The 24,076-nt window shown below is 32.8% G+C and overlaps 5 protein-coding genes across 5 annotated transcripts; 4 read left to right on the plus strand and 1 right to left on the minus strand.

The window, feature by feature from the left end:
* The first annotated feature begins 1,315 nt into the window (after positions 1–1,315).
* LOC111886832 (protein disulfide isomerase-like 1-6) lies at positions 1,316–4,848 on the plus strand. The gene is made up of 11 exons (XM_023883084.3): positions 1,316–2,141; positions 2,225–2,354; positions 2,439–2,604; positions 2,690–2,805; positions 3,016–3,096; positions 3,489–3,578; positions 3,703–3,774; positions 3,885–3,953; positions 4,101–4,181; positions 4,291–4,479; positions 4,569–4,848. Exons 1-11 carry the CDS (start codon positions 1,648–1,650, stop codon positions 4,674–4,676), a joined length of 1,596 nt encoding a protein of 531 aa, XP_023738852.1. The 5' UTR covers positions 1,316–1,647; the 3' UTR covers positions 4,677–4,848.
* Positions 4,849–7,578: 2,730 nt separating this feature from the next.
* On the plus strand, positions 7,579–12,964 carry LOC111886795 (uncharacterized). Its single transcript, XM_023883044.1, has 14 exons — positions 7,579–8,077; positions 8,394–8,790; positions 8,870–9,041; positions 9,127–9,266; positions 9,355–10,387; positions 10,483–10,583; positions 10,813–10,957; positions 11,038–11,106; positions 11,194–11,592; positions 11,679–11,758; positions 11,850–11,985; positions 12,089–12,290; positions 12,371–12,453; positions 12,533–12,964. The coding sequence occupies exons 1-14, from the start codon at positions 7,969–7,971 to the stop codon at positions 12,662–12,664; spliced, it is 3,198 nt and encodes a 1,065-aa protein (XP_023738812.1). The 5' UTR covers positions 7,579–7,968; the 3' UTR covers positions 12,665–12,964.
* A 128-nt stretch (positions 12,965–13,092) lies between these two features.
* LOC111886825 (60S ribosomal protein L37-1) lies at positions 13,093–13,953 on the minus strand. The gene is made up of 4 exons (XM_023883073.3): positions 13,797–13,953; positions 13,566–13,701; positions 13,376–13,477; positions 13,093–13,290 (listed from the first exon to the last, which is right to left on the minus strand). Exons 1-4 carry the CDS (start codon positions 13,797–13,799, stop codon positions 13,244–13,246), a joined length of 288 nt encoding a protein of 95 aa, XP_023738841.1. The 5' UTR covers positions 13,800–13,953; the 3' UTR covers positions 13,093–13,243.
* Positions 13,954–18,644: 4,691 nt separating this feature from the next.
* LOC111886803 (uncharacterized) lies at positions 18,645–22,244 on the plus strand. The gene is made up of 8 exons (XM_023883053.3): positions 18,645–18,883; positions 18,999–19,631; positions 19,714–20,150; positions 20,251–20,541; positions 20,627–20,854; positions 20,954–21,175; positions 21,275–21,791; positions 21,861–22,244. Exons 1-8 carry the CDS (start codon positions 18,721–18,723, stop codon positions 22,064–22,066), a joined length of 2,697 nt encoding a protein of 898 aa, XP_023738821.2. The 5' UTR covers positions 18,645–18,720; the 3' UTR covers positions 22,067–22,244.
* An 859-nt stretch (positions 22,245–23,103) lies between these two features.
* LOC111886814 (uncharacterized) lies at positions 23,104–23,971 on the plus strand. Its single transcript, XM_023883062.3, has one exon. The coding sequence runs from the start codon at positions 23,237–23,239 to the stop codon at positions 23,837–23,839; it is 603 nt and encodes a 200-aa protein (XP_023738830.1). The 5' UTR covers positions 23,104–23,236; the 3' UTR covers positions 23,840–23,971.
* The last annotated feature ends 105 nt before the right edge of the window (positions 23,972–24,076 follow it).

Genomic DNA, 24,076 nt, shown 5'->3' on the forward strand with positions numbered 1-24,076 from the left:
TAAAAGGAGGAAAGCCAATGTAACGACTTGTTACCTTCAAGTGATGCTAAACTGGAGTAGAATTCAGATCCACAACCGTTCCTTGCCTCAAGCTTCTTGATCTTCAAGCTCCTTTCACCAAGATCCACCTTCCAATCTTAAAAACACACAAATATGGAGAAAAAACGACGATTTAGGGTTTCTGGACTCTCAAGGGGCTGTAAGGGGAGGCTAAGGGGCAAATGTTCCTTTAAATAGGGTGCAAAACCTCGGAAATTAGGGTTTCATCCCCCAACTCCAACTCGCCGATTCGTGTCCTCCGACTCATCGAGTTGGTCACTTAATCACGTGGCCGAAAATGTTCCTACTCGACGAGTCCGGGCATCCAACTCGTCGAGTAGCCCTTTTAATATGAAACTAAAAGCTATAAATTTAATACCTGAGAGTCGGGACATTACATATATATTGCAGGGGACGTTAGGTGGAAATTTTATATTAGGTAAAAACTATTTATGTTATTTTTTTAAACACATACACAATTTCTATAAAGAAAATATACAGTGACCTTTATGTAAATTACAAGGACAAATTTTGTAATTTATTTTCTACACCAAACATGTCAACATACAAAAATCTTAAACATAAGGATTGTTTTTATAAAATAAAAAAAATGAGAGGGACCTAATCTATAGATAATAAAACTATAAGGAATATATATATATATATATATATATATATATATATATATATATATATATATATATATATATATTAAAAAATATTTTATATAAAGACCAAATGTGCTATTATAAAAAACAGTTGTGGAAAAATCTAAGATTCATAAAAATTACTGTTAATTTCTCAATTGCTTTTATATATATATATATATATATATATATATATATATATATATATATATATATATATATATATATATATATATTAATTATTGTTATAAAAGATCGTTATTTTATATGCTTTTAACCTTAACACCTCGTTCCCGAGTTGAAATAAAGAAAATAAGAGAAGAGAAAAGATTGTAAGGAAAGAAAAGAAGAAAAAAGAAAAAAAAAACAAATTTGTCTTTTGTGCTCCCGAGTTGAAGAGAAATTAAAGGAAAATTAAATATTTTATTTTTTCTTTTCGAATCTTCCCAAATTGGAAGAAAAATTATGAGGAAAAATAATCATTTCATTTCCTTCCAATTCTTACTCGAAAACATCAATCTCTTCCCATTTCCTTTTCCTTCCAATTCTTACTCGAAAACATCAGTCTCTTCCCATTTCCTTTTTTTTTTCTTTCTTAAATTGAACTCGGGAGTTCAACCTCACTTCCAATAGTTTAACACCACCAAAAAGAAAAAAAAAAAAAAGGGGACAGTCCAAACCTGAATCCCGTTAGTCACTGCACGTCGCACGGGAAGATAAAAGATTAAAAAGCAGTGTTGCTTCCCACTCCGTCGTCTTTTTTGAGTTATATCACTCTTTTGTTTCAGTTTCACACAGGATCTTACAAGTATAAACAAATCTCTCCCTCCAAAGAACCCTTACTAAACCTCAATACAAAATCTTGATTCTACGATCGACCTAGTTATAGATCAATACAGATCTCAATCACAATTCACATTGCTTCTCTTTGCAAATTCTCCCAACCCCACAAATATCGATCATGTCTGCTCCAAAACCCCCTTCTAGATTCATATATCTTGCAATACTTCTTCTTCTTTCATTCAGTTTTTTGATTAGTGTGTCTGCCAGTGAAGAATCTGATGACATTGAGGAACTTATAGCATTAGACGAAGCAGAAGAAGAAAGCGGCGGTGGAACCCACCACCCTAAGCCGTCATCTGAGGCGGAGGTGTTGACTAAGGCCCAACGAATAGTTCTTGAACTCAACAATGATAATACTCAAAGGGCTATTGATGGAAATGAGTACGTTTTGGTTCTGGGTTATGCTCCATGGTGTGTAAGAAGTGCTGAACTCATGCCTAGGTTTGCGGAAGCTGCTAGTTCTTTAAATGAATTAAAGAGCCCTGTTTTAATGGCGAAAATTGATGCTGAGAGGTACCCGAAAGTAGCTTCGAATCTTGAGATCAAAGGGTATCCGACTTTGCTTCTCTTCGTCAATGGCACTTCTCAACCTTACACTGGTGGATTTTCCACGTAAGATTTCATCTCAATTCTCGATTTTTTTACGATATATTGGTACCCGTTGACTGTAATTAAGACATTCTGCTGTGAATTAGGGAAGAAATTGTGATCTGGGTTAGGAAGAAGACGGGTACGCCCATTATCAGAATCAACTCCATTGATGAAGCAAACGAATTTGTTAAGAAACATTCAATATTTGCAGCTGCTTTATTCAATAAATTCGAGGTATGTGTTTTCGTGTTCTTGTTTCTTAATCACTCAGAAACGAAACACAATCGATCATGTCTTCTCGTTTACTAAACTTTCCAGGGATCAGATCATGATGAATTTGTAAAAGCGGCAACTACTGATAACGATATCCAATTTGTCGAGACAAACAGCCACCAAATTGCCAATATTTTATATCCAGATCTTAAATCTGATAAACTCTTTCTTGGTATTGTTAAAAGTGAACCAGAAAGATACACTTCATATGGTAAGCTAAAGATTTATAAACTTGATGTATGTTTCTTTTGTTTATAGTTTATAAAAACACCATTTATATACACTTCATATTGCAGAAGGTGATTTCAAGAAAGACAAGATTCTGCAATTTTTGAATGATAATAAGTTCCCATTGGTCACTTTTTTATCGGAATTGAATTCTGTCAAAGTTTACTCCAGTGATAAACTACAGGTTATAAACTTATTTTGTGTTCTTTTGACATTTTTGAATCTTAAATGATGTGTGTGTGTGTGTGTGTTTTGAAAGTGATTATGTGTGAATGATCACACAATGAGATATTTAGTTTTTTTTTTTAAACTTGAATGTAATAGATAAAATAAGGGTATACAAATAAACTGATTATTCAAAATTGGGCTTAAAAGTTAAAATTATATGTTCCAGGTTTATGTCTTTGCAGAAGCTGATGAATTCAAGAAATTACTTGAGCCATTTCAAGATGCTGCAAGGAAGTTCAAATCAAAGGTTGACAAATTACAAATTATTAAACTAGACTGCAAAAAATAGCAATGTATTTTTATTTATTTATTTATTTATTTATTTATTTATTATAGCATACTATTTTCTTTTCTTTCTATTACATCATTTTACTTTGAAATAATATCTACTTAGTTATAGCTGTGTCATCCAAATACAAAGTAATTTTCACTGTTGACATTAGGTAGAATTTTCAAACTACAATATCCTTAATAAGAATAAAAATTAAAAGTACAATTCTATAATTAAATAGATTTTTCAAAGTATAAGGAAAAAATAAAAGCAGGTTGCTATTTCTTGCATCTAGCATTTAGCACTTAGACTAATACTCAATATTATTATTAATTATTGTGTTTGTTAATTTCATCTTGTGGATGCAGATAATGTTTGTGTTTGTAGACATCAAAGAGGAGAATCTTGCAAAACCGTTTTTAACTTTATTTGGGCTCGAAGATTCAGAAGACACTCTTGTTAGTTTCATTATGAACAATTTCAACACCAATTTAACATTTTTTTTCTCCAAATTATTTCAAGATTTTGCTAATGATATTATGATTTTTTTTTTGTTTTTGTTTTTTTAAATGTGTTTGATAGGTAACAGCTTTTGATTACAAAACTGGTGCCAAGTATTTGTTAGAGTCGGATCCAACACCTGCAAAAATAGAAGTAGCAATTCAATCAAATTTCTTTGATTTCTTAATGTTTACTTCTATGAATATGTGAATATTGATTATTATATTATTATTTTCTTATTATTATATTTTTTTTTTCTGTAGGAGTTTTGCTCGGGGCTTTTTAAGGGTATTCTGCCTCCGTTTTACAAGTCCCAAGCAATACCAGATAATGTGAGTTTTTCTTATCTCATTGTTAATATAAATTAAATTTAGGATAAGTTACGTTTTTCACCCCTATGGTTTCTCACATTTCACCATTATAATTGAATTCTTTTGCCTAAAATTGTCAATCTTGAACTCTTGATTGTGAAATCACAGAAAGATGCAGACATTCTTACAGTTGTTGGAAAGACATTTGAAGAATTGGTTTTAAGCAACTCCAAAAACATCATTCTTGAGGTCTGTATCCCATTTATTACACATATTAAAACCACCATTCTTCGTTTATACAATTTTATCAAAGACACATTTATACAATTAATATGTTTCCATATTGATCATATTCAAGATACACACACCATGGTGTTTGACCTGTGAAACTACAAGCAAACAAGTGGAGAAACTGGCAAAACACTTTAAGGGATTAGAGAATCTTGTTTTTGCAAAGATAGATGCCTCTGTAAATGAACACCCAAAATTGCAAATGGATGATTATCCAACACTGTTATTCTACCTAGGGGCAAATAAGTCAAAACCCGTAAGTCATTTGCTTTATTGACACTAGTTCTAGTCTTGAAGTTGAAAATTTTGTCTTTTGTGCTTAAAGTTTGTTGCTTTTTTATGCAGATGAAGCTGCCTACAAAGTCTAGTGTGAAAGATTTGGCGATATTGATTAACAAATATCTAAAAGAAGAGGCAAGTGATGAGCATCATGTGGTGAAAGATGAGCTTTAGAATATGATTAGGATGAGATTGTAGAGTGTTTGAAGGGTAAAAAGGTAAATTCCTGAAAACCCCGGAAATGGGGGAGGGAGATTTTAGTGAAATTATCAGATATCGACAGTCACACATGTATAATTTTTATTATAAATTGGTTTTTATATTAACAACACGTACTTGGTTGATATTTTTTTTTCATAATGCTTTAGGATTTTGTATGCTAATGAAATATAAATCCCCACATCGATTATGGTTATATTTGGCAAAACTATCTAGTAGTGTGTTATGAACTGATTTGTAATAACAGATTCAATAACATAAAAACCACCCAATGATTCTAATAATGATTGGAAAAACTGTATAATACCCAAAAGATTACAAGAACTAAGGATAGGTTAGCTGATTCGAGATAGCCACTCTCCCAAGAGGAAATAATTCCAGGTTTAACAGAAAAGATCGATCCTCACTTCCTGCCCACTACCCTCTATTTATACTATCTAACATAACAAACTAGTATAAAATGCCCAAATTGCCCCTAACTCCCCTGCACCAATAAGATGCTCCTTATTTATTGATTTCCCCAAACTACCCCCTATCTAAACAATATAACTGAAGAGAGTGCATAACTATCTAGTAGTGGTTATGTTTAGTTGTAAACCTTAGAGAATTAATTGTATATATAAAATCAAAACCTAAAGGCTAAAAGTATTTGAATTTTTTCTCAAAAGTAAAAAAGCTCATGCTTTTACTTTCTCTCATATTTGAAATAATAAAATGATAAAATGGTTTAAAATATTTAGCATATTTTCTCTTTTCTTTTCCAACTCAAGGTTAGGGAAAAAAAATCTTTTTTTTTTCACTTATTTTCTATGTAAAATGGATGTAGTTAAAAATAAGTGTAAGTTGGTTACTGAAAGAAATTATGAAGCTTTTCTTTTTTACTTCAATTCTTTTAATATAAAGTTCTAAAGATAAATCAACGAGAATTTTCCCTCCAAAAGCTTCAATCACGTGAAACTTTTAGTACCTTTCATGTTTGCTTCCAAATGCCTTCCTTTCTTTGCGAAAATTACGTGAATACATACCCTAAAAATTCCATGCATATAACTAAAAACTAATTTATTACACAAAAACATAACATTATGTATTTCTGTTGACTTACAAGTCGATCCGGTTTTTTTTTTGGTGAAAGATTTATTTACAAAACATACGCATACGTTCATTAACAATTTTTATAAGATATTGATAACATTGATTATGGTCTTAAAGTTATCTATTGTTTTTGTTTAAAAGATGTTAAACTTATGATTGATTTTCTAGTGAAAAATATTCTTTTAACATCAAGGCGACTACAAACAGTAAATATTTATTGTATACTAGTCATTTAAAACAAAAAGAATCAACCAAAGAAAACCAAGTTAAACATAAAAAAGATCATGCATTTAAGAAACTCATTATACAAAAAATAAACCATTTTAGCTCGGGCCGGTCCAAAGATATATGGACCCAGGGCGAAAAAAAATTGGCCTGTCAAAGACAAATATAATATAGATTCAAAAAAATATCATTTACTCTTCATTATAGACATGTTTAATTTGCAATAATAAGTAAACAAAATTGTTTATCTTTTGAGTTAATTTGAGTTTGAACCAACTTTAGGCTCTAAAAACCATTTAGGTAATATATATATATATATATATATATATATATATATATATATATATATATCCCATAAATTTTGGGTCCCCTGGAGTTGTGGGCCCTGGACGATCGCTCGGGTTGCCCACCGTCTGGACCGGCCCTGTTTTAGCTCAAATCACGCAACACACATATAAAAAAACATTCTTGTCATGAATACTTTTTTTTTGTCATTAAAGGATGTTTTCTAAATGTGTAGACGCATTTTTTTTCCACGAGATTCCTTCCTATTTACTTGAAAGTTGGAGATGCTTGAATGTATGTTTTGAAAATAGCATTGAATAATCAAAGTTACAGAATCATTCATAACAAAACATGGTGTAGAAGAAACTGTTTGAGTAACTTTTAATATTTAAATTTGGAATGATCAGATCATCACTTTAATAAGTGTTTGGTAGATTTTAATTATTTAAGAAACAAACAGATAAAAACCTCTCATTTTATAGTTGTTCAACAAAAAAACCTTTCAATAATATATTATTGGTGTGTTTGGCACAAAAAATTTAAAAAAGAAACTAAAAAAGAAAGTTTCCTTTGGCTGAATTTGAAACAAAAAACTAATTTATATAACTTTTAAGAGAGTTTAATTTTTAGTTTTTATGTAATTTTATATATTTAAAAACAAGCAAATATTTTGATTAAATACTTCAAAACTATTTTATGTTAACAGCTTTAGTTTCTAACTACCAATTAGTTTTGCTACATAGAAAATCATTTTATTATTGATTTAATTGTTCATTTAATCGGTGAAAACTAAGACATCCATAATCCATTGAATTCTAAAGAGTTTAATAAATTATCACATCAATATTTTATTTTTTATTCAACTATACTCTTTAACATCCATACTCGTTAAAGTCTACAAAGTTTAATGAATTTTTATATTTGATTTGAAATTTAATTGAAAAAGAAAAAATTAAATCTATTGAAGTACTTAATGATCATACAACTTTTTCATTTAATTCTCATCCATATCATCACTCACATTCCATTAACTTTCTATTCAATTCTAATCAACGTCTATTCAACTCCTAATCAACATCTATTCAACTCTTGTTAAACATGTATCGATGCTCTAACAATTTAAATTTAATAAACAATAAACAATTTTTTTTAAATGAAAGTGTTTATGAATTTTATATAAACATCAAAAGATCAAAACCCTACTTATTAGAACTTCATATGATATGACAACACAATAATTAGAAATCAATTCCACTTCCATACCCCCTTGTTTCTTGAAAATGGACTTTTCAAACCCTCGTTAAAACGCAACACCGGAGTTAATGTCGAAGCGCAGTTGAAAAAGGAGAATAACGGCACACTCCCAAAACCTAAACACTGCCTTTTTCAATTCTTCAGTCAATCAGATTGCATAAAACCTCGATTTTTCAAGTGGGTTTTTTATTTTTATTTCCCCTTTTTCCGATTTATAATTCAATCACTGTTCTTGGTCTCTTTTATGATCATCTTCATCTGGTTAGACGATCGTATCTACTGTTCAATTGCTTCGAGAAAGTTATCAGATTGCAAGATTGGGTCGCGATTTTGTTGAATTTATGTAATGAATTTATAGCGTTGAAGATTGATCTGATCAGAGTCTCAAAAAATGAGCACTGGCAGGCAAATGGTGACTGCTCGAGACCTTATCGATGAGGCCAAGAAACGGATTGTTTTCCTGTCCATGTGCGTTATTGGACTCTCGTATCTCATGTCTCGTAAGTTCCCTCTTTTAGAATTCTTCTCAGGATTGTGCCTTTTCTCTTTACCCAAATTGTTACTAAATTGACAATTCTTCACTTGTTGATTGATACATTTAGGGCTATTAGTTGTTTGAATGCGAATTGAGATCATTATCCCCTTCTTGTTTGTCTTTCGTTAATTCAATTGAAACCTGGTGTCAGTGTGGTTGAATTTTTCCTGGTGAAGGATAGCTAACTGGGAAGCACGATCATACTTTTAAATGGAAGCTCCTAGATAATTTTTGTATCTTTCTGATTAATGACATGATCATTGATTTTAAATTTATTTCAGTGACAAGCGCTTCAGTGTTAATAAACTTGCCAGCTGCATTATCCTTACTTATTGTTCTTCGCTACTTCACATTGGATTATGACATGAAGAGAAAAGCTGCATCATATAACAAAAACCCATCAACAACCCATGTTTTTTCTGTCAAAAAACCACCCCTAGACCCTAAATCCATCTCAGGAAAGTCAGACTGGAGAAAAAAAGTCAACTCTCCAGTTGTTGAAGATGCAATAGATCAATTCACAAAACACATAGTTTCAGAATGGGTGACTGATCTTTGGTATTCCCGTATTACCCCTGACAAACAAGGTCCAGATGAACTAGTGCTCATTATCAATGGTGTTTTTGGGGAGTTCTCTAGCCGAATGAGAAATATCAACCTCATTGACCTTCTCACAAGGTTTCAGTGCTAAAAATTCCACCTTTTCTTCAATTAAATGATATTAATTTATCGACTTATATACTTTGAAACATTATAGGGACATTATCAAACTTTTATGCACCCATTTGGAGCTTTTTCGTGCATGTCAAATCAAGATTATGAAGCAAGAACCTCTCACAATTGCACAAAGAGACATAGAACTAAAAACTGTGCTTTATGCTGAAAATAAGTTGCATCCTGCTTTATTTTCTTCTGTAGCTGAGTACAAGGTTTTCTTCCACTTCATCTTTTGATTTTAGTTTTGTATTATTTATGTTCATGAAAATAATCTTAGTTTTATTTTACTTCTTGTAGGTTCTACAGCATCTTATGGATGGTTTCATATCTTTAACATTCAGACCTGAGGATCTGAATTGTTCTTTATTTCGTTACATAGTGAGGGAAATGCTTGCTTGTGCAGTAATACGACCCGTTATAAATTTAGCAAATCCCAGGTTATTATAAATTCAGTTAATTTTTTACTTTTTTTTATTAATCTTGTTTCTTGTAGTGCTCTTTATTTCTTTCTTTTATTGGATTTAGGTTTATTAATGAAAGGATTGAAAACGTAGTTCAAAATTCATCAAGAAAGCCTGAAAAAGTATCTAATAACACAGAACAAGTCAACTCACAGTCAAAGCCAAATGGATCTGTTAAAGTGTATACTCAATCTGTGTCATTAGATCCTTCTGCAAAGGGTGTTGAACTCACATTGTTAAAGAAAGATAATTACGATTCTGCCACTAACAACCCCACCATAAAAGACCCTTTGCTTTCAATCGATACCAAAGTAGACACCCGAAAACAACATGTTAGTGGGGAATGGGGGGACAAATTAGACATTGTTACACGTAAAAAAACCGAAGCATTAGCTCCTGAAAATTTTGAAAACATGTGGGCTAAAGGTAGAAACTACAAAACAAAAGATGGTATGATCATCCAACAAAGTTCTTCAGCCACGTCAGCGAATGTGGTCAACCAGTCAAAGGCATTGACTTCACAAGAAGTCAAACATGGATCCACCAAAGGTGATAATAAATCATTCCTTTATGATGAAGAGGAAGATGAGGAAGATGAAACAAGGAGTAATAGTAGTGTTTATTCTAGTGAAGATGAAGAAAGTGGTGATATAACAGGATTAAATTCACCAGGGACTAAAGTATGGGATGGAAAAAGTAACAGGAAGCAAACTGTAACTCACATTCATCATCCACTTGAAAGTTTTCATGGGCAAAAGGTGAAAAAAACAGGAAAAGGTGCTTCACCAAAAAGAAATCCAGGGAGAAAAAGGTCAAGAGTGAGTAATATTAATAATCAGAAAGAGGAAATTTGGCATGAAGTGGAAAGAAAAAGCTTCTTATTGGGAGACATGCAGGATGTTTTGAGTTCCTCAAAAGGGTATTCTAAATCGGTTGAATCTAGTGATGAATCTGATAAAGATTCATTAGCAAGAACTAATAGTGGCACAAGTGTTTCATCTTTATTCCCTTCGATTCCTGAAAGTAACATGTCATCATCCACTAATGCCCAAAAACATTCACAATTGGATGATTCATTTTTCAGACTAAGATGTGAGGTACATACATGACTTTTTATTTTTTTTTTGGTTCTTTCTAGACAGAAATGGAAGATTTGATAGACATTAATTAGATCATTTGCTATTTATGACAGGTTTTGGGTGCAAACATTGTGAAGAGTGGATCTAAAACATTTGCTGTGTATCCCATATCAGTTACAGATGTGAACAATGTTAGTTGGTCTATCAAAAGAAGGTGCTTTTTCTTTGTTATATAAATTCATGAGTCTTAAAATCTTAATGACATAAATGGATACCAAACTATCATTCATTAAGTTCTAATTGTTTTCAGTAGAACACCAAAACTAAAAATGCCAAATGCCATGATGGCATAAAACCTCTTAAATCTGCTACAAGAACATTAATGAGAAAAAGTAAAGATAGTTTGTTACATATTTAACCCTAAAATTATAAATTATATACAGATTTCGACACTTTGAGGAGTTACATAGGCGTTTGAAGGAGTATCCAGAGTATAATCTTCATCTCCCACCAAAACACTTTCTATCAACAGGACTTGATGTGCCTGTTATTCAAGAACGTTGTAAACTTCTTGACATTTATTTAAAGGTGAAATTTTTCTTGAAAGATTTACTCTAATTAAGTTATTAACCACTTAAGTTTAACTCATCTGTTGCTATTTTTCTCAGAGACTTATGCAGCTTCCAACTATATCTGGATCTATTGAAGTTTGGGACTTTCTTAGTGTTGATTCCCAGGTTTCATTTTTATAGTTTATTTTACTTGTTTATGTTGTTATAATTAAAGGGTATTAATTAATTTTTTATAAATGTTTTTGGGTGCAGACATATAGTTTCTCAAATTCTATATCCATCATTCAAACCCTATCAGGTGAAAAGAGTAGAGATGCTAGGTTTGTAGGAGACCCTTCAAGGAGAGAAGTTTTGGTTTCAGATGCTGTAATGAAGAATTCTTCATCATCAGAAGCTAAAAATAATTCTATAAATGATGGGTCAAAAATATATAAAAAGAATGCAGGTTTTTCAGTTGCAAAGCCTGAAGTAGTAAAGGTAATTGGAAAAGCATTAGAGGATTCTGATAGTGACCATGAAATTGTTGCTTCAAGTCATATAATAAAGAAGTCAGAAGAAGAGTCTTTAAAGGGATTGGAGGACAATATTGTAAATCCAGCATCTGGGATTGGGATTCTTACAGATGATGGTGTTTCAGAATTCCCTAGTGAGGTAATTAATTAATTAATTATGAATTCAGATTCTTATTGTTTATAATTTCCATTTTGATAAAACTTGTTATCTTGTTTTGTTTGTAGTGGGTCCCACCAAATTTAAGTGTCCCTATATTAGATCTTGTTGATGTTGTGTTCCAGCTTCAAGATGGTGGTTGGATCAGGTATTACAAATCTACATCATTTTTATATATTGTTTAATCATATTTATAATTATAGAAGTAGTTATTTTAAAAAAATGTAAATATTTGGTAGGAGGAAGGCTTTTTGGGTGGCAAAACAGGTCCTACAGCTAGGCATGTCAGATGCCTTTGATGATTGGCTAATTGCTAAAGTTCAACTCCTTCGTAAGGGCTCCATTGTTGCTTCAGGAATCAAGAAGCTTGAACAGGTTTTTTTTATTTTTATATTTTTTATTATGATGAACTTTTGAATCAAGAAATTAAACGTTCATAGGTTTTATTTATAGAATGTATTTTATGTTGGGTGTGTAGATACTTTGGCCAGATGGGATATTTCTAACAAAGCATCCCAGGCGGCAGCAACCACCACCCGCCACCGTAAAGCCACCCCAGGACTCACATGACCGCCAACCTCCACCACCACCACCCACCAATGAACAAACACTGACACATGAAGAGGCTCAAGAACAGGAAGCTCAGAGACGTTCTAAACTAGTTTATGAGCTAATGATTGGTAATTATTTGTTTTTTAATTTTTTTTTTCATGAATTTAGTTTATAATTTATAATTTTATGATTGAAAATTTGTAAATAGATAAGGCGCCAGCAGCTGTTGTAAGTGTTTTTGGGCGAAAGGAGTATGAGCAGTGTGCAAAAGATGTCTATTACTTTATTCAGGTCAACTTTTTTCTTTCTATAAATTTTATATTTGTTGCCATTGTTGCTAAACTTAAGTTTCTAATGTTTTTTTTTTCAGTCATCTGTTTGCTTAAAGCTATTAGCGTATGACCTTATTGAGCTGCTGCTGATGTCAGCATTTCCAGAACTGGATTCTGTGTTCCAACAATTGCATGAAGAAAAGCAAAAGTTTGGAGCTCTTGAACACTAGCAAATATCATCATCATCCCCCCCTTTTTTTCTTATTTTATTCATGTCATGTGATGTGATGGTTATTTTATTCTGTGTTCCAAAGATGTTCTAAGGGCGATGCATTTTTGCTTCTTCTGTTGCCCATTAAAGAGCCCATTTTTTTCTTCTTCTCGAGAAATTGTGGAAAGGTCGTTAGGGTTTGCAATATATTACAAGTGTAAATATGTTTGAGTTGGGATTTTTGGAAGATTTAGAGATTGATCTTGTTACAAATTACAGGTATATGATTTAATACACATCAGTTATTGTTTCGTTTTTAGAGTATGATCTTGTTACAAAAACAGAACAAATTTTTGGTGTGTTTTCATCTATATTTATGATCATATTACGTTGCAATTAGTCATAAAATTTCTAATACGGACTTAATTTGTCACTAAAACCTTGAGATTCTATAACAATGCGAGTGTATGTCTCATTTAATCATTGATTAAAAAACACAAATTTCTAAACAGACTTGAAAAATTACAACTGAAAGTCAATTATATTAAACACATCTAATGATGTTCCACAAAACTTGATCACGAACTAAATTTGAAATTTAAGCTGATGATGCAGCACCAATCTTCCTCGGAGCAGCTTGAGTACCTGAATAAACAAAATTAACAAGATTGTATACTCAAAAACACAATCCACAAGATCAAACGACCAATAAACAAAAAGATCAAATCACCTTCTCTGAAGTTGCTCTTGAATCGGCGAGGCACATTACGGAGATACCTCATACGTCCAGTTCCGGTTGTCTTCCTACGAATCGCTTTCACACTCCAGTTATCTGAATTTATCATATAATCAAGTTCCTTCATATATCCCAACTACAATTGATCAAAACAATTATAAAGAGAAAGTTATTGTTGACTAACATTTCCTGACGCGAGCAGCAGGGTAAGCACAAGCAGAGCATCGGCTCTTTTGGAGATGGAAGCTGCGACGACCACAGCGTACACATAGAGTGTGTGTTTTGTTCCTTCTTTTACCAAAACTACCTGTTCCTTTTCCCTGTTGTTCCGATTAACCAATCGTATACATATTACATACACATATATGCGGAATTTGGAAACAGAGTAGATATTGTGAAGAAAGAAAGAGATTACCATTGTTACAAGGTGCTAGATACGCTGATCCTTCTACCACGTTGAAGGGGGAGGCGGCTGTAATTGTATACTCTGATGATTGATCGTCCAAACTAGGGTTTTGTTAGCCTCTCGATAAACTGGGCTTTGTATATTTGAATGGGCTAACTGGATCATTTTTCATTAAAAGATTATATAATAGTATAATACCATTATAACAATATATTCACAGAAATTCAAGAAACATTCAAAGACAATGTTTGTAGACCATTTAATCCGACCAAAATAAGAGGGAAAATAACTTAGGAGGGTAACTATCTCTTATCCGTGTACACATCTTGACAACTTCTTCTTTTTTTTACATAATAAAACAACTAATTTGTTTTAACTGTTTAAATTACACCAATATTACCGGTTAATACCTGTTTTAACCGGTAACTCAAAGGGAAAATGACTTAGGAGGGTAACTACCTCTTATTTTTTGTACATAAAAAAGCAACTAACTTGTTTTAACTGTGTAACATCCCAAAAATCATGAACAAAAATTTCGTTTTTAATTTAATATTAAAACCATAATTGTCAAACCATTAATTTAATACTCCGGCATCAGACCCCGCCCGGCATCAAGCCCTGTCTGGCATCGAGCCTCGCTCGGTATACAGATATGTCTCTCTCTTAGGCCCCGCCCACTAAACACATGTAATCATATAACATGCTAACACATAAAGAAACATACTCTACCGTATCCCTGTCCTAAAAAACATACTCTGCTAATAATGAGATACGGAACTTCGTCCGTACTCAACTAGTTTCAGCCAGGGCTTCAGCAGTGCAAGGTGAGTCTCCTCACTGTGTGAATGGGTCTAAGGCCACAGTGTCAGTCCATGTAGTCTATGAGTAGGAAGTCCCGGGGGTTAGCCCTAGGCATTGTATGCTAGTATGTTATTCCAAACCAAGGTCCGATGTCAGGCGGGTGCCTGAGGAATGTTTACATGTTAGATTATACTTGTTGTATGTGTGATACTTGTATGTGCCTGGTAAGGAGGTAAGTGTGGGCGAGGTCCCATATCTCATCACTAGCTGAGTATGAACGATGTTTCATATCTCATTATTAGCAGAGTATGTTTCTTAGGATAGAGATATAGTAGAGTATGTTTCTTTATGTGTTAGCATGTTATATGATTGTATATGTTTAGCGGGCGGGGCCCGAAGACAGGCGGGGCCTAAGAGAGACAGACCTGTATACCGAGCGAGGCTCGATGCCAGGCAGGGCCTGATGCTGGACGGGGCCCGATGTCGGAGTATTAAATTAATGGTTTGACAATTATGGTTTTAGTATTAAATTAAAAACGAAATTTTTGGTCATGATTTTTAGGATGTTACACAGTTAAAACAAGTTAGTTGCTTTCTTATGTACAAAAAATAAGAAGTTGCCAACATATGAACACAAATAAGAGGTAGTTACCCTCCTAAGTCATTTTCCCTTTGAGTTACCGATTAAAATAGATATTAGCCGGTAATATTGGTGTAATTTAAACAGTTAAAACAAGCTAGTTGCTTTATTATGTACCAAAAAGAAGAAGTTGCCAATATGTGAACACGGATAAAAGGTAGTTACCCTCTTAAGTCATTTTCCCAAAATAAGAAGAAGAAAATGTCTGCATTTTGAATTTTTGATCTCGTTATTTACTTAATCCATTATGTCATAATGAAAAAAAAAATACAAAGTTATCATAATAAAGGAAATACAATGCTCAATTAAAACGCACTATATTACTACTATATTACTATGTTAATAAGTAGACCTGACAAAACATGACACGATATGAGAACCCGATACGAAATTAGCAGGTTAGGGTCAGAGATTTCGACACGTTTATGTAAAAGGGTTGACACGACACGACACGATAATTAAACGGGTGGGGGTTAGGGTCAAGACTTTCAACTCAAAGATAACCCGTTTAATTATATATTATTTATTATAAATTTCACATTTTTATAAATATATTATATGTTATAGTGGGTCAAACTCAAGAATTAGAAGTAATATTCAAATTTTCAAAGTTACTTAATTTTAGTCATCATCACCATTTATCCCTTTGCTCCCCAACTTTAATTCTTTTCATTTTTCCTTCTAAACTTATTATAAATTTTGTCATTCCATCTCATAACTCCAGTGTTTTACTTTTTTCTTTTTGTCTCCACAACTCCTACTTTCCAATCTTTAAAATATTTCAACCCGACATGACACAACATATTTATAAGGTATAAACCTTAACCCGAAACCCAACATGAAACCAACACGAAAATAAATGGGTTGACATGGCACAACACGATAATTAAGCGGGTCGGGTTAGGGTTAAGTCCTTTCAACCCGTTTAATGTCTTTGACACGACACGAACCTGACACAACAAGTTTATCAGGTCTATCAATAAGGACAACGTGAATAAACACATGATTAAGATGGTTGATTTTGAAGGGTTTTTGGTATTGTAGAACAACAAAGTTTGGTCAATTTACATATTTAGTCACTCAATTTTTTATTTATTTATTTATTTATTTTAACAACAGATCCATAAAGTTGAATTTTACCTGTTAAATAGGGTTTTAACCCCCAAACTAACATGTTTATAGGTTAATAACATCCTACGTGGCAAATTAGTTCACATCCGATAATAAGTAAATAAAAAGGCTCATCCCAATTCCCCCACCAAGTCACCAGCCCTAAATAACTTTTTTTTTCTTTTCCACAGGGTAAACAAAATGGTGATATATACTTCTCCTCCTCCCTCTTCACTATCTCCGACACAGATCAGTTTGTGTTGAGTCGACGACCTTCTCCAGATCCTCGACTCTCCCGGCGTCGATCAATGCTTCTACATCGGTTATTCAATTCCGTTGATGATTGGAATCCCTATGACGATTCGTCGATTCAATTCAACTCTATCCGATTCGATTCTTCCACACAAAGTTAAAAAAAACATGAGTACATGATAATAGAAAATCCTAGACTTACACACACACACACCGGTTAATCAAGAATCAACGAATTAGACTTACTTTAACCCAAGAGCAAGGTAGATCAGACTCATTGAAAGATAACTTTTATCCAATCATTTCCCGCCATTAAACCTCCCCCGCTCTTAGGTTTTTGTTGGTAGTGCTAGAATTATGTGTGTAGAAATATGTTCATGGCTGGATTTTTTATTACGTGTGTATGAAAATAAGTCTCTCACAAACAATTTGAGAGAAGAAAGAATATGCAATTATGAGTATGTAGGCATCCATCTTATGCAATAGATAGAGAGAGGTATATACATAGAAGGTCAGAGAAGACGAATATATATATATATATATATATATATATATATATATATATGTATATATATATATATATATATATATATATATATATATATATATATAAAGAGAGAGAGAGGGAGAGAGAGAAAGAGCCACGGTGGTGGTGAAAACAACAAGTTGAGGTGGTGGAGGTGTTCGAGTTGGTAGTGTTTGTATTGCTTCGTAGATCCAGCAATGGCAGAGGTAACACAAAACCCTAAAATATGGGTTGTAAGTGGAAATAAATTGCAAAGGAAAAGGAAAGTGAGAGTTGTTTAAGGTGATATGGGGTCTCTTTTGAATCCCAGAGGAAATTGGCGTACCTGTTAATCTCTGTTCAATCTCACACTATAAGTATAAGGCATGTTGTTATGAATTGACCTTATAAATAGTAAGCTAAAATTTGACGAATGTTAGAGAAGGGAATACAATGCCCACTAGAAGGAGAAGGAAGTGTACGTGGCCTTCATGATTTTTAATGTGTTTTAAAATTAAAATACCACATCAGTAAACTTACTGGTTATTCCGGTATCAAGGAACAAAATGGTATAATTGACACGTAATTGTAACTTTAGTGACTAAATGTGCACAAAAAAAACCTTAAGTGACTAAATAGGTAAATTTGTCAAACTTCGTTGTGCTACAGTACTAAAAACCCGATTTTGAATGTAACCACTATTCCAAAATTGAAACTAAAAAAATATTCTCCTATGTCCAATGCGGTTTTTCCAATAATACGAAGTTTGGGGGGAGGTCTCATAATTGAGGATGTTACTAAACAAACCAAGAGTTCTTTTTGTTTTTCAAAGAATGTTTTATTTCGGATTTTATTTTTAAAATGTTGTAGTTAATATTGTATATAATTGACATTATTATGTTTAACTTTTATTTAGATTTAATAAAAAAAATTCAAAATTCTGAAATCGTTTATTGAATTTCGGACTTTTTCCTAAGAATATTCATTCTGAATGGCTATTTTTGCTAAACCAAAAATTTTGAATTATTTTATTCGTATACATACAATTGTTCTTAGATTACTTAACTAGTTGTGACACCCGTATATTATACAGGTTGATTAAAACAAAATGTTAAATATGAACGATTAAATAAGAAGTTTATTTGAATTTGAAATTTGAAATAAATAAAAATTATGAGAAAAAAACATACAAAAAATAAATAAATTAAAATTATGTGTTTAGTTATCAGATCCGTATACTAAACAGGTTAATTATAACAAAATGTTAAACACAAAAGTTTAAACTGTAAATTTATTTGAAATTGAAATTGAAATTTAAAATTTAAAATTTAAAACTTTAAATTAATATCATTATGGTAGGTTTAATTTATGGAAACTAAATTAATAATATATTAGAAATGGAAAATAAATAAATGACAAGTGAAAAATAAATATATTTTTAAATTATGACAAAATGATATGTAACAAATTGAATGAGAAAAAGACACGTGGCAAAATCATCCTTATTTATTTGGTAAAGATTTCTCAATTTTTTTTTGGTAAGCCCAAGTTCATTAATCGTTTGAAGACCCGACCCGAGGTCAAGTGGTCAACTATATATTGTCACCGGCAAATAGCGCGGGAAAATGTTGGTAGCATCTCCAGTGGAAGAAAACGGTGAAATGGAAGAAACAGGACAGAAATTTGGGGCTTTTCCGTTCAAACCCTACTCCATTCAGATTGATTTTATGAACGCTCTCTATGATTCTCTTGACAAAGGAGGAATCGCAATGCTCGAAAGCCCTACTGGTAATCTTGCTTTTACTACCGTTCGTTCTCTGTGTGTGTGTGTGTCGAATTATGGGAGTAAAAGAATGTTAGTGATATGAAATATGAACACCTATTGGCTATTGTTGCTAAACAGGGACAGGAAAAACCCTAAGTATAATATGTAGCGCTCTGCAATGGCTTGTCGATCGAAAGCAACGCAAAAATAATGACAGTTCAGTCGATACGCATCTTAATGGAACAACTGGAGATCATTCTGGGCCAGATGATGAACCTGACTGGATAAAGAATATAAAGGCAGAAAGCCCCAAGAAGAAGGTTAAGCTAAAGAAAAGACACGGATTTAGAAGTAAAAAAAGCGATAAAACTGGACTTGAGGAGAGTTTCAACGATTTATTTAATCATTTTAGAGAGATCGAAGCTGATTACAATGTATATGGTAGGGAACACAATAATTCGACAGTGAAAAGTGACGGAGAGAAGCTAGATGATAAAGAGTTCTTGGTAGAAGAATACGAAAGTGAAGATGAGAAGAGTGCGCTATCAAAGAGAAAAAACGGAGCTTGTTGTGGCTCATCTTCGAGTGACAGTGAAAAAGAAGGCAATGAATCAAGCGATGAAGAGGAAGAAGCTGATTTTAAGATCTATTTCTGTAGCAGAACTCATTCACAGCTCTCGCAATTTGTAAAAGAATTGAGGAAAACCGCTTTTGCTAGCGACCTAAAGGTTGCATGTTTGGGATCCAGGAAGAACTTCTGCATAAATGAAGGTAAATCATTGTTTTTCATCTGTACATCTTCAATGATGACATGATCAAACCATCTGAATTCTGAAACGAAACTAATTTGCAGAAGTGTTGAAGCTTGGGAATTCCACCTTGATTAACGAACGATGTTTGGATCTTCAGAAGAATAAGAAAACCCTAGTGTCGAGAAAGAAGGAAGTTGGGGGAAAAGTACGCAAGACAAAGGCCTCAAGTGGATGCCCAATGCTTAGCAAACATAAGCTACAAAAGCAGTTCAAAAACAAGATGAATGATCAAGGACCCTTAGACATTGAAGATCTTGTTCGCCTTGGGGGCAATTTAGGAACTTGTCCTTATTATGGTTCCAGAAGCATGGTTCCTTCAGCAGATCTTGTTGTTCTTCCTTATCAATCTCTTCTCTCTAAATCTTCACGTGAATCACTTGGATTAAGCTTGAAGAACAGTGTTGTTATTATAGATGAAGCTCACAATCTTGCTGACTCTCTCATCAGCATGTATGACTCCAAAATCACTTTGTCCCAGGTAATTACTTAATCCCTGTTATTCTTATCTTATCTCCCTCTAAAAATCATTCTTGGATTTTTTTTTCATCATGGAACTGAATCTTTCCAAATCACTACAGTTGGAACGTGTTAATTCAAGTTTAGAGGGCTATTTTGAACGATTCCGCAATCTTTTAGGACCAGGGAATCGAAGACACATTCAAACATTAATGATTCTCACTCGTGCTTTTATCCAAACTTTATGCAACAAAGATGACACCAATTTCATTGATTCTTCCATTCTAGAAGAACTCCCTAATGGATCTGAATGCTCTTTGCGCATTAACGAATTTGTGTTTTCTCTCAACATTGACAACATAAACTTAGTTAAACTTCTTCAATATATCAAAGACAGCAACATGATTCACAAGGTGAGTTTCTTGTTTTCTCGTGATTACATATTTACATGTCCATGTTTGCAAAGTTGCTAATGTCTCTTTTTTGTTTGTCTCTCAGGTCAGTGGGTATGGAGATAGGATAATTAGCTTACAAAATGACAATTTTGCCCTCCACGAGAGTAGCATCTTATCAAGCTTTCGCGCATTAGCTGGATTATTACTCTCATTGACAAATCATGATAGTGATGGGAGGATAATACTCTCAAGGAAAAAACCAAAAGACTCTAAACAACAAGGAGGATATTTAAAATACGTTATGCTTACTGGGGAGAAGATCTTTCATGAGGTTTGCTTTAAACCTTTATAAAATTCTTTGAATATTAAAATATGTTACTATTATGGGTAAAAAATATATATAAGTAAAGTACATTGTTATTCTTTGTAGATTGTTGATGAAGCCCATGCGTGTGTATTAGCTGGCGGGACCCTACAACCTATAGAAGAAACACGCGCAAGACTCTTTCCATGGCTACCGCCACATCAGCTTCATTTTTTCTCTTGTGGTCATATAATCCCACCCGAGAATATTTTACCCATATCCGTTTCACACGGGCCCACGGGTCAACCCATGGACTTCAGCTATAATTCTAGAAGTACATCAACCATGGTTAGTTTGGTATCATTTATACAGATTTCAAAAAACGAAAAGTCTTTTTCTTTCAGACAACATACACTTATTGACTTGTTGACTTTTTTTTTTTCATAGGTTGGGGAGCTAGGGCTTCTAATTTGTAATCTGGTGAGTGTGATTCCACAAGGTATTGTGGTCTTCTTTTCTTCGTTTGACTATGAAGAATGTGTGTACACTTCATGGGAAGCTTCCGGAATCCTAGGAAGAATAATGAAAAAGAAACGGGTGTTTAGAGAGCCAAGAAAAAGCATGGAAGTTGAAAATGTGTTGAAAGAATACAAGGAATCGGTTGAAAATGGTGCTGTGTTTTTTGCGGTTGTTGGAGGGAAGATATCAGAAGGGATTAATTTTAGCGATGGAATGGGTCGTTGCATAGTTATGGTGGGGTTGCCTTACCCTAGTCCTTCTGATATTGAATTAATGGAAAGAGTAAAATATATCGATTCTCTTGAAGACGTGACAAAAAAAGATTATAATTTTACACGCTTTAATGGTGATGCTCAAGCTGGATTCGAGATTTTGAGAAGTTGTAAGAATAGAGGAAGGGAGTATTATGAAAATCTTTGCATGAAAGCTGTAAATCAATCCATAGGTAATGTTATTTAAAACTTTATATAAATTTTAAACAAATAAAAACTTTTTTTTGAATTCTTTTTTACAGGAAGAGCAATTAGGCATATTAATGATTACGCAGCGATTTTATTAGTGGACACGCGATATACAACGGATTCTATGAAAAAGAGTTTGTCACATCCAACAAACAAGCTTCCAAATTGGATTAAAGATCGTCTCAATTGCAACAGAAAGAATTATGGGGAAGTACACAGATTGCTTCATCAATTCTTCAAATTTCACAAAAAATTATGATTTATGACAGGTGTTGTTTTCTGATTGGGTGGGTTTCAATTTTGATGACATGTGTGATTTTTGGTCTATTTAAAGTGTGTTCCCTTTTATGAAGGCTGGTTTGCATGTTTCTGACTCAAATTAGTCATTAGAAAATGACTGGACTGTTTTTTATATTATTTCAAAATTCAGAGCCCCATATGCCATATGTCTTGATTTTAATGCAATTTGTTAAAATATCCTCCTTTTCACCAACACTGTGGTACCACTTTTTTTCAAGATTGATTAGGGCGTGTATACAGCTAAGCGCCAAATAAATGCAATCAGTGAAAAAAGAAAGTCACTTTCTTTCTTTGTATCAAGATTATGTCTTTTATTTTAACCAAAAAACAAAATATTCAGTAAAAAAGGTTAAACGTATAACAAATACATAGAGTTTATGCCACATATTAGATATAAATTTTGGAATATTTTAGTGAGCTTTCATCCACCAATCACCTTTACTTTTGCTCCTTAATCAGTGGCAATGCACTTTTGATAACATATGTTCAAATTTATTTATTTATTCATTATCATTACACCTCCTTTTTTTTTTCTACTTGAAAACATATTCCATTACACACTACTTTTTATTAGTGTGCAAACAAAAAGAAATTAAAAAATTTCTCCTGCCCCAATAAAGATTTTTAATTCTCATTTGAAATTTCAAGCCGGACACATATTTGAAACTAGATTCGACATTGATGGTTTAGTTTTTTAGCATAAACCATCCTACTTTATAAAAAGCAATGTACTTTACTTACTTTCGCTACTAATATATACAGCTTACTCTATCATTTTTACCTTTAATTGCAACGTATTTGTATTTATTTACCGATAATAGTAGCAATCTACTTTATGTTTTACCCATAATAACAACATATTTGAATTTTCTTTACCAAGAGTAATATACGATATTTTTTTTATCCTTAATAGCAACACATTTATATTCTTTTACCCATAATAGTAATGTATTAATATCTTTATGGATAAGTACTTTATATCTTAACACATTTTGGGTACCCATAGAGTAGGTTATCACTTTAAATATCATTCTCTCTCTCTCTCTCTCTCTCTCTGATGTTTGAGGAGTTGTAAACAAGGCTCTTGAGAAGAAAACAAAATCTTGAGAGAAGAGCAAGAGAGGTACAAATGCTGCTCAGAAAAACCATACGCAAAACAAAAAACTTTCTCAACAAAACCCTTCAAAACTTCAAATCCTTCGTCTTTGGAGGGTATAAAAAGTTATCCAAAGCCCCATCTTTGAAGCTTTTCAACAACCCAAAAATGCAACACCTCGACAATTTCTACAAAGAATTCTGTGAGAAGTGGGATTCTGATGCCAATAATGCAAACCCAAATCTCAAAGGAGACATCGAATCAAATGGAAGTGTAATCGAGGTTTCAAACACCAACAACAAAGGAACAAACATGACGCAAGATCAGAAATCAGTAGTGATTAGCAGTAGTCTTGAAGATAAGAAAGATGGTGGATGCTCAAACGAAGGAAGTCAAATCCATGTTTTGGAGCAAAAAATGAAAGAATTGGAGATGATGGATATGAAAGATGAAGAACAGGTGTTGGATATTGAAGAGGTTCTTCATTATTATTCTCTTCTTACTAGCCCGATTTATCAAGATCTTGTGGATAAATTTTTCACAGATATGTACTCCGATTTTTATGTCCCTCAGCCACCTATAAGAAGTAATAGCATCAATAGTTCGATAAGGAGACTAGGCCCATTGAACGTCTAGATGCTACAGAATCTGTACGTTTGAGTACTTCAGTGTGTGTGTTTGAGTGTTTGTGTGTGCTTTCTTGATTTTAATTTGGGTAATTACCTTTTTTACATGGATATGGATTATGAAGTTACATATTTATATGAAGAGGATTGTATACAAATATTTATGCATGAAAATCTATACGAGTTGAAACTGGTACATAATCACCATTTTCGTCTTTATGTATTTGTGCTTTTTGTCAAATACTAT

Source organism: Lactuca sativa, chromosome 4, assembly GCF_002870075.4.
Source record: "Lactuca sativa cultivar Salinas chromosome 4, Lsat_Salinas_v11, whole genome shotgun sequence".
Classification (NCBI taxonomy): Eukaryota; Viridiplantae; Streptophyta; class Magnoliopsida; order Asterales; family Asteraceae; genus Lactuca; species Lactuca sativa.